General features: G+C 41.8%; 1 protein-coding gene across 1 annotated transcript; it reads right to left on the reverse strand.

Annotated features, from left to right (window-relative positions):
* Positions 1-208: 208 nt before the first annotated feature.
* LOC132818006 (ovarian cancer G-protein coupled receptor 1-like) lies at positions 209-3,307 on the reverse strand. Its single transcript, XM_060828590.1, has one exon. The coding sequence runs from the start codon at positions 3,189-3,191 to the stop codon at positions 2,244-2,246; it is 948 nt and encodes a 315-aa protein (XP_060684573.1). The 5' UTR covers positions 3,192-3,307; the 3' UTR covers positions 209-2,243.
* Positions 3,308-10,501: the final 7,194 nt, after the last annotated feature.

Consider the following 10,501-nt stretch of genomic DNA (forward strand, 5'->3'; position numbering starts at 1 on the left):
GGGAGAAGGTCTTTTTACATGTGACTTCAAACAGGAATTCGGCAAACAAACCAAAAACTTTCCAATCTATGGGAGGTTTCATATTTCATTCAGAAAGTTCCTTATGAAACTTTTCAGATTTATAGCTTGTTTTAACCCATGAATTACAATGATTATTTGTTCACTTTATTGAATGAATCTGCTGTATTTATTGATGATTACAATTTGAAAACAATTTACATTGATTCCAGTGAATGACGGCAGATTTAATAGGCTGATAAAGAGGTGAAAAGAAGATGAAAAAAATGTTGCATTGTTCATTTGCTCCCAGAAAATCCTAATTATTTAGTACAATTGTTCAAAATGTCTCTAGTAATTAGTTCCATAATCACCCCAAAGTGTCTATCTCCAGTTGATCCAAGGTCTCCTTCTGACGCTTTGTCAGGATCTTTCCTGTTGGCTGCTGTCCTGTTTTCTGGTAAATCTAACATCAAACTTCCCTTCTTGATATGTTGACATGGGTTGTCACACTGACAGAGCCTTATTTTCCTTTGTAGTCCTGCTGAAACTCATGTCAAGGCATTTGATGTTCTCTGTATCTAAACGACAATGTTTGACCCAATCCCAAAACCAGGCCTTTCTTGAACTGTCCTTCAGAAATGCCCCATGTTCAGAAATGGACATTCAGTGTGGATAGACTAGGGCCAACAGCAACAGGAGTCATGGAAACATTTTAAAAAGTGCAGGTGTAGGCCATTTGGTGCTTTGAGCCTGCACTACCATTCAATGTGATCATGGCTGATCATATAATTTCAGTGTCTCACTCCCACTTTCACACGATACCCTTTGATCTTTTTAGCCACAAGGACCACGTCCATCTCCCTCTTGACTGTATCTCGTGAACTGACCCCAATAGCTTTCAGTGGGAGAGAATTCCACAGGTTCACAACTCTCTGGAGTGACAAAATTCTTCTTCATCTCAGTCCTGAATGACTTACCCCGTATTCTTAAACTGTGACCCCTAGTTCTGGCTCAGAGTGGGTTTGCGACCTTCCTGTTTGCCCTCCTCATGGTTCGGGTGGAGCTATGGGTTAGACTTGACCTCAGCAGGGCAACATCCTGGTAAATCTGTTCTGACCACTCTCCAGCTCCTTCCTGTAATAGGCCAACCAGAACTGCACACAGTACTCATGTGCAGCACAGTGGCACAGTGGTTAGCACTGCTGCTTCACAGCGCCAGAGACCCGGGTTCAATTACCGCCTCAGGCGATTGACTGTGTGGAGTTTGCACGTTCTCCCCGTGTCTGCGTGGGTTTCCTCCGGGTGCTCCGGTTTCCTCCCACAGTTCAAAGATGTGCGATTCAGGTGAATTGGCCATGCTAAATTGCCCGTAGTGTTAGGTTAGGGGTAAATGTAGGGGTATGGGTGGGATGCGCTTCGGCGGGTCGGTGTGGACTTGTTGGGCCGAAGGGCCTGTTTCCACACTGTAAGTAATCTAATCTAATCTACTCCAGAAGAGGCCAGACCAATGTCCTGTACAACTTTAACATAACGTCCCAACTCCTATCCTCAAAGGTCTGAGCTAAATGCCTTCTTGACCATGTGATGAATTATGTACCTGAACCCCTACTACTTTGCTCATAAATTGATACATGCTGATACCAACTTTATACTGGCCTCCTGTACTCTTGATAAAAGATGAGAGTATAAATCAAGTGATTGTGACACTGCTGACAGTGCCTACAGTTTTCAGAACTGTCAGGAGAGGGAGCTGCAAACTCAGACTTGCTCCATTTATTGATGTCCAGACACCAAGGCTCCCTCAAAAATGTTGGAGACATCTCAGTGACAATGGGACTAGAACCAGTTCTGGTTATGCAGTGACAGTGACCCTACCTCTGAGTCAGATGTTTGACGTTCAAGTCCCACCTGTCTCAGACATGTGCTATGAACTGTTGAAACAACTTCAGTGAAAGAATCAATTTAAAATGTTTGCAGTGTTTCACTCCAGACCCCTGAGGAATGACAATGGAATAGTTTTGGATTTGAATGGCAAGGGTGAGGTGAAAATGATTTAAAGTAGAACAAAACTGAAACTGACAGAACAACAAACTCACTGTTTGTTCTCATACAGCTCTCTCCCTGTTGGTGTCGCATTTTGTTTACTCAATCCTTGTGAGATATGTGAGGATGTTTTACTATGTTAAAGGCACTATTACAATGCAAACTGTTCAACTGAATGAACTTGAGAGATGGGTTCAATATTAATTCAAACTGAGGTTTTCATCTGTGATTGTTTGTCTTTTTGCACAAGAAAGGAGCTTGCTAACAGGATCGAGGAACCTTGCTAACCAACCCTTTGAACTTGGAGAGACAAAACAGTACAAGATGGGGTCGGCCACACAGTTGAAGCTCATCAGCAGCAGCCCAACATGGTAAACCTCAAAAATACTGTCGGCAAAGGAACAGTCGTACTCAAATATGCTTCGGACCATCAGGAAAATGTGATAAGGGGCAAAGCAAACCAGGAAAATTATGATTGTCCCAGATACTAATTTTTTTATTCTTAATTTCCGCTGTCGTTCAGACCCACGGAGATTTTGCACAACCTTCAACAGTTTAAAGTAAGAGTAGAGGAATAAAATCAAAGGGAGACCAAAGCCAATGGAGAGTTTGTAAATATTTAAATATTTGTCCTTTGGGCGCAAAGGATAATGTTCAAAACACAGAGTATCATTCCCCTCGTCTTTACTGAGAACCTTGGAGCCCATGTAAATGGTGCAGACGGCTATCTCCTTGAGCCAGATGAGAATACTGATGAGCAAAGCTGCCTTCCTGCTGTGTATGACTTTAAATTTCAGAGGGTAAGCCACAACAAGGAAGCGATTAATGGCAATGAAGCAGAGGAAGCCAATACTGATGTAAATATTCTGGTAGAGGAGCAGACCGCTGAAGATGCAAAGTTCCCGAGAATGTTGCCAGTCATCGTGCTGCAGCATGTACTGAATCCACAAAGGTAAGGAAAGGAGGTACAACAGGTCTGAGATGGTCAGATTACAGAGATAGATTCCCAGCTCATTCTTCTGCCTGATCTGTAGGTAGCTGTGATACAGGGATAGCAGGTTGGTCGGGAGGCCAATAATGAAGACCCCAATGTAGACGGCGGGAAACAGGATCTGGTGGATACTGTGCTCAACAGTGCAGTTGTTCATCGTTCAATCCAACCCTGGAATGATCTGTTCAATAAACGTTTTTCAGGGACTCCTGAGTTTGCGGTCCTCAAGCTTTTGTATAATTTTGTATTTAGTGCTTCTTCCCTGAAATATGTCTCCCTAGGGGTAAAAACAGAGAATATATTAAACGATATCAACATGAAATGTAAAGCAGACAAGAAGGACATTTTGAATAATTTCTCTGCCTCTTCAGTGATGTAATTTTTTTCTTATTTTATGCTCAGGTATCATCATTGGTAACGAGGCTAATGTTTATTTGTCTGGTCCAGTTGTCCTGGAGAAGGTGATGGTAAGCTGCCTTCTTGAACTCCTGCAGATAATTACACTCAAAGGATTGTTGCAGAGGGAGATCCAGGATTTTGACCCAGCAAAATTGAAGGAATGTCAATATAGTTTGACAAATGACAGAGATAGATTCCCAGCTCATTCCACTGGCTGATCTGCCTGTATTTGTAATTAGGCATGGCAGTGTATTTCCAAGTCAGGATGGTGTTTGGTGTGGAGGCAAACCTTGCATGTGGTGGTGTTCCCAAGTATCTGCTGCCATTGTCCATCTGGGTGGCTGGGCTTGTGTGTATATGTGATGTTAAACTTGTTGAGTTTCTGCAGTGTGCCTGTGGATAGTACCCCCACCACCCTCATCTGCCTGGCCCAGCTCATCCTCACTTTGAACAACTTCTCCTTTAACTCCTTTCACTTTATTTAAATCAAAGAGGTGGCCATGGGTATCTCTGTGGGACCCAGGTATGACTTTTTTATGGGGCACACGGAACATCCCTTGTTCCTGTCCTATTCCAGCCACCCCCCACAGCTCATTCTTTCATACATCAATGACATTGTCGGTGATACTTCTCTCGCTTGTCTGGAATTGGCAAAATTTATTTTGCATCAAATTTCCAGCTCATTCTCACCTAAGTTTTTTGCAAATCTTAAGTTTTCAAACTTAAGAGCTTCTGCAAGTAGATAACTGCAGTCAAAACAGAGCCTCTGCATTTACAACCTCTCTGGAAAAACACCCAAAGACAACATATACTTGTTAAAGGAGCAGCACTGTCACACCTTCCCCTGATAAAAAAAACTATCAATATTTAAAGATGGCTTCATTTTAAAACCCCTTAATCTTACACTGATAGTACACTACAACATACATACGTTACATTGATAATAATCATGCAAATATGCACAGTAAATTCTATTACAATCTGTTTTACTTCCACCATCAAACGCCTCTGTATTACATTTGAGGCTCAACAATATGTCGGCAATTGTGTTTCCTTGTCCTGCCACTTGCACAGTTTTCAAATTGGAATATTATAACAACAAGCTCCACCTAACAATCTGGTAGTTTTGTCCTTAAATTTCTCCACAACCTTTAATGGGCTATGATCAGAGTATATGATTGGCTCAGATACATTGCTGGTAAGATAAACATAGATATGTTGTAATGCCAACACCAAGCTCAAAGTCTCAACTGTCAAATATTTTTGCTGATGAAAATTCAATTTCCTGGACAAATATCTGTAGGTCTTTCTATCTTCTCATCATCTTCCTGTAAGAGCACAGCACCAATCTACACACATCGATAACCACATTGAATGGTTTTGCCTAATTAGACATGGCAATACTGGGGCAGTGGTTAATACAGCTTTCAGACTGTCAGATTCCTTCTGACACTCCTCTGTCCACTGAAATGTCTTGCCTTTCTTTAGTAACTCAATGAGTGGAGCAGCCACACTGCTAATGGGGTTGGTACGAATTTTTGATAAAATCCACTCAATTTCAGGAATTGTAGTACAGGTCTTTTTGTCAATGATCTGGGAAACTCCCCAATTCCCTTTGTTTTTGCATCCCGTGGGACCATTTGTCTATGTCCAACAACATGGCCCAGGAAGGTGACTTGGGCATTGGCAAAATCACTTATTTCCACACACCTTCCCAAGAAGTGGCAATAACTTTTTCAGTTCATTCTGATTTTCCTCTGGATGGTAAGGCAATAACTTATCACAATTTTTGACAACTTCCTCATTGTCCACTTTAACTTGAGGAATGTCCAATTTAGAATCCTGTGAACTTATTTCTTCACTCTGTGCTGTAACCAATCACACAATCTCCTTTGGCTTTCCTTCCCTGTCAAAATACGTTTTGAGCATGTTCACGTGACAATTCTGTGAGATGTCTTTGTCTGGAGTCCATATATACAAATATGCCCTATGTGAATTTTGACTGAGCAATTTCTCCTTAATCAGTTTTAGCACCTGTCACATCTGACAAAAACTAAGTCAAATGGACTGAATTTGGTTGATTTATTTGATGCATCTCTGATCGCAAAAAGTATAAACAGAATTCCCTTGTCCCAGTCATCTGGATACTCTAGACTACATGTCCTCAACATGGTCTCTAATGTCTGATGCCACCTTTATAGCATTCCTTGCAATTCTGGATGGTATGCAGTAGATTTGAATTGTTTTATTCCTATGCTGTCCATAACTTCCTTAAATAATTTTGATGTGACGTTTGATCTGAACTGTGATCTGATTGTATCTCTGTGGGAAGTCCATAGCTAGTGAAACATTTGCGTAACTCCTCCACAAGCCTTTTTGCTGTGATATTACACAGTGGAACAGCCTCTGGAAATCTAGCAAACACAGCCATTATTGTTAACAAATACCGATCCCCACATTTTCTTATACGAAGGGGTCCTACGCAATCAATTAAGACTCTTGAAAAAGGTTCCTCAAATGCAGGAATAGGTATTAAAGATGTGGGTTTTATTACTGCCTGTGGTTTTCCAATTACCTGACATGTATGACGTGTTTTGCAAAATTCAACTAAATCCTTGTACAGTCCAGGCCAGTAAACATGTTTTTGTGTTTTACCTTGGTTTTCCTCACACCTAAATGACCACTTATTGGTAGTTCATGCATCACCCGCAACACCTCCTTATTATAAATCATTGGCAGTGTGGATGCATGGCATTCGGGGTAAAGTATTAGCATGGATAGAGGATTGGTTGACTAACAGGAAGCAAAGAGTGGGGATAAATGAGTGTTATTCTGGCTGGCAATCAGTAACTAGTGGTGTGCGTCAGGGATCAGTGTTGGTACTGCAATTATTTCTGATTTATATCAATGATTTGGAGTTGGGGACTACATGTAGGGTATCAGAGTTTGCAGATGACACTAAGTGAGTGGCAGATCAAAGTGTGCAGAGGACTGTGAAATTTTGCAGTGGAACATAGATACATTGAATGAGTGGGCAAAGGTCTGGCAGATGGAATATGATGTTAATAAATGTGAAGTCATCCATTTTGGCAGGAGTAACAGTGAAAAGGATTATTACTTGAATGGTTAAAAAGTTGCAGCATGCTGCTATGCAGAGGGACCTGGGTGTCCTTGTGTATGGATCACAGAGGGTTGGTCTGTAGGCACAGGTAATTAGGAAGGCAAATGGAATTTTGTCCTTCATTGCTAAATGGATTGAGTTAAAAAGCAGGGAGGTTATGTTGCAATTGTACAAGGTGATGGTGAGGCCACACCTGGAGTACTGTGTGCAGTTTTGGTCTCCTTACTTGAGAAAGGGTGTACTGACACTAGAGGGGGTGCAGAGGAGGTTCACTAGGTTGATTCTGGAATTGAGGGGGTTGGCTTATGAGGAGAGACTGAGTAGAGTGGATTATATTCATTGGGATGCAGAAGAATGAGGGGGGGATCTTACAGAAACATATAAAATTATGAACGGAATGGATGAGATAGAAGTAGAGAGGATGTTTCCGCTGGCAGGTGAAACTAGAACAAGAGGGCATAGCCTCAAGATTAGGGGGAACAGATTTAGGACTGAATTGAGAAGGAACTTCTTCACCCAGAGGGTTGTAAATCTAATTGAATTCCTTGCCGAGGGAAGTAGTTGACGCGACTTCAGAAAACGTTTTTAAGGTTAAGGAAGATTTTATTTAAATAAAGGAATTAAGGGATATGGTGAAGGGGCGGGCAAGTGGATCTGAGTCCATGAAAAGATCAGCTGAGGGGCTGGACAGCCTATTCCTGCTCTTAGTTCTCATATGTTCCAACACAACTTGATGAACTTCTGCCCATTTCTCAACTACCTGAAGATGTGATGGTCTCCATTTCCTCATTAACACATCATTTTTCAGATATTAGCACACTGGGGTATATCTAGATTCTACTGTGTATGGTTATTGATACAATTGGTTTGTCACCTATCTGCTCCTGTTTTGTGGCAACCATTTGATCACATGGGGTCTTTGGTAATTACACTTCAGCCTTCTTACCTGTACTCTTTGATCCCTCCTGTTTCCACTGGTGACTTGGTGACCTCATTACCACATAGTCACAAAAAAAACCCAGGATGTGTGTCCTGCAATAGCCCAAGTTTCCACTGGCTTTTCAAACACAGCAGACAACATTCCTACCTGTGAACCAGCAATATCATTAGCAAGGACAAATTGTATTCCAGCAGCTGAGAGTTTGTCCAGTCCTCCAACCATCACTTTCCCACATTTCACTGGACACCCTAACCTCACTCTACATAACTGAGCATTTCTAGTCTCAGTGAGAATTCCTGTTACTGGCACTTTTTCTGGCAATAGTCCTTCAGGGTACACATTGCCTCAACTTTCAACATCAAAGACTGAGAGGATCCTGCATCTCGTAATATTGAAACCTCTTGACCTGCTGCTCCTGGCCTTTGCAACTAAATTTTACCTTTGTAGGTATATAGTTTAAAGAGATCTGGCACTTCCTCCTTTACCAGTCTCCAACCAGTTGTACATTCTTCACACAGCGGGTTGTGAGTTCATGGAATGCCCTGCCCGTATCAGTGGTGAACTCTCCTTCTTTATGGTCATTTAAGCGGGCACTGGATAGGCATTTGGAAGTTATTGGGCTAGTATAGGTTAGGTAGGATTCGGTCGGCGCAACATCGAGGGCCGAAGGGCCTGTACTGCGCTGTATCCTTCTATGTTCTATGTTCTATGTTCTATTCTGCTGCAGCTTTTTAGCCTCCACTGTGCTTTCCGTTACCCTCCAACAAAATTCACTGGCTTATCTGTTTTCCTACATCTCTCTTCCCAGTGCTTTTTCTCATGCACCAATATTGATTTCATGCGGCCTCCCTTATTGCAGTGAAAACACCAGAGCTTTTTAACCTTTCTTTCCCCTTCAAGGGTTTCCCTTTTAGCCTGTGGTAAGGTATCCTTGTGACCTTCACCGCGATCCACCTTTCCCCCAGTTTCTATCCCTCGTGGATTGAAATTGATGATGAAGCCAAACAGTGATTTATGAACCAACTCATAATCATCAGCCATTTCAGCTGCTAATCTGACCGTTTTAACTCTCTGCTCTTGCACAAGAGTTTGCACTATTTCAGGAAGTGAATTTTTGAACTCCTCCAAAATAATTGTCTCTGTAAGAGTGTTATGGGTTTGCTCTGGTTTGAATGCCCTTATTCACAGATCAAAATTACTTTCTTTGATCCTTTCAAACCAGAGTCCCTCCTTAAATTCCTGAAACGTTGTCTGTAGGCTTCTGGTACAAGCTGATATGCATTTCAACTGGCTTTCTTCATCTTCTCACACACCCCAGATACCTCCTCTGATAGCGATGTGAGCACCTCACAGACTCTACATACAAGTTTTGTTTGGATCAACAAAATCCACATAATCGCTGACCACTGCATTTGTTTAGCCACCTTCTCAAATGAGATGATAAAGGCTTCTGCATTCCTCTCATCAAATTTAGGCAATGCATGAAAATATTTAAACAATTTCTCACCAGGCCTTTGGTTCCTATGGGTTTGCTCATCCTCACTCTCTTCCTCACTGAGCTTATCGTCAGTCTTCATCCCCATCCTTTTAAACTGACTTTCCTGTCTAAGTGCCAATTTCTGAACTCCAAACACCCTCTCTTTTTTTCTATCCTCTCTCTCCTTTTCTCTCTGTCTTTTACTCTCTCTTCTACATTTTTTTATTCTGCAAGGGTCCTACATTCTTTTTCTCTTGCCTCTGCTTTTAATCATAATTCAAACAGTTTCATTTCTTTCGCTCTGTCCTTGTCTTTTGCCGCTAACTCAAACTGCTTCATTTTTAATTGAATTTTACCCACCTCCAAAGATTCTGGTGGTGTTTTCAGCAATTTAAAACACTGAGCTATTGCTGTAATTATCTCTCCTTTTATGATGGAAGGACGCAGCTCCAACTACAGATTGTCGGCTAATCCCAGCAGCTTGGCCTTATTTACCTTTTCTAAGGTCCCCAAGGTCACTTCCTCTGCCCCCAGAAGACCCTTAGTAACTGAAAGAGCCATTACTATCCCAAGTAGTGTTTAAACCAATAGAATTCAACATCCAGAACAAAAGACATGAACACCGACTACTCTCTGCTTTTGAGTCCAGCAAACCTAATCCCAAATTGGAATTATAGAACAAATCCTGCACAAAGCTCCCAATCTGTTATGGACCAGGCCAGACCCCTTCAAAACAGTACAAGAAAGTCGTCCAGACCCTAAGTCTTTGAGTTGCTTTGAGCAGGTGTAAAGTGGATATTCCAGGAGTGATGCAGCTGGTCAAAACCCCTCAGTTTTAAACAAAACATAATTTATTCACAAAGTACCAAATGAAACACAAACAAAAGAGAACAGAATACAGAATAACTTAATTTATCCAAAAACCCAACAGATTATCCCAATGTAATGATGCTGTTCTAAATATTTGCAACAATCCCCGTAAACGCCCCTTGGCAAAAAAGGTAAAATCAAACACAGGGTCTTACAGAGGAGAGAGAGAGATGGCAGGGAGATTCAGCATGGAACACTTTCTTCCATGGAGCTGGTTTTTTGAGCAGCAACCTCAAAACTGACTGACTACTTGCTCTGAACAGCCAGACTACTAAACCCAAACCAAACCAGAGTAAAGCTGAGCTGAGAGAAGTGACCACTCCACTTTCATTGTACAAGTGTTTGTTTTTATTTAAAATGTTTCTTCAAGTAGGTAAACACAGACAAAACTGAGCCCCTGTCTTTATGACCCCTCTGAAAAATAAAACTCAAGGACAACCTAACCTTGTTAAAGAAGGAGCATCATCAGAGTCTCTGTTCCATTCTCCCAGTTCCTCCGTCTCTTGCAGCTGTTCTGATGATGTTAACTTTGACATAGGGGCCTCTGAAATCTCCACCTTCTTCCTCAACCGAGGCAGATCCAGCACCGTAATTGATAGGGCCCTCAGCTAGGTCCAGTCCATCTTGCGCACTTCACCCTCACCCACTCTCTTTCTTCCC

The sequence above is a fragment of the Hemiscyllium ocellatum genome, chromosome 8 (genome assembly GCF_020745735.1).
Source record: "Hemiscyllium ocellatum isolate sHemOce1 chromosome 8, sHemOce1.pat.X.cur, whole genome shotgun sequence".
In the NCBI taxonomy this organism is placed as follows: domain Eukaryota; kingdom Metazoa; phylum Chordata; class Chondrichthyes; order Orectolobiformes; family Hemiscylliidae; genus Hemiscyllium; species Hemiscyllium ocellatum.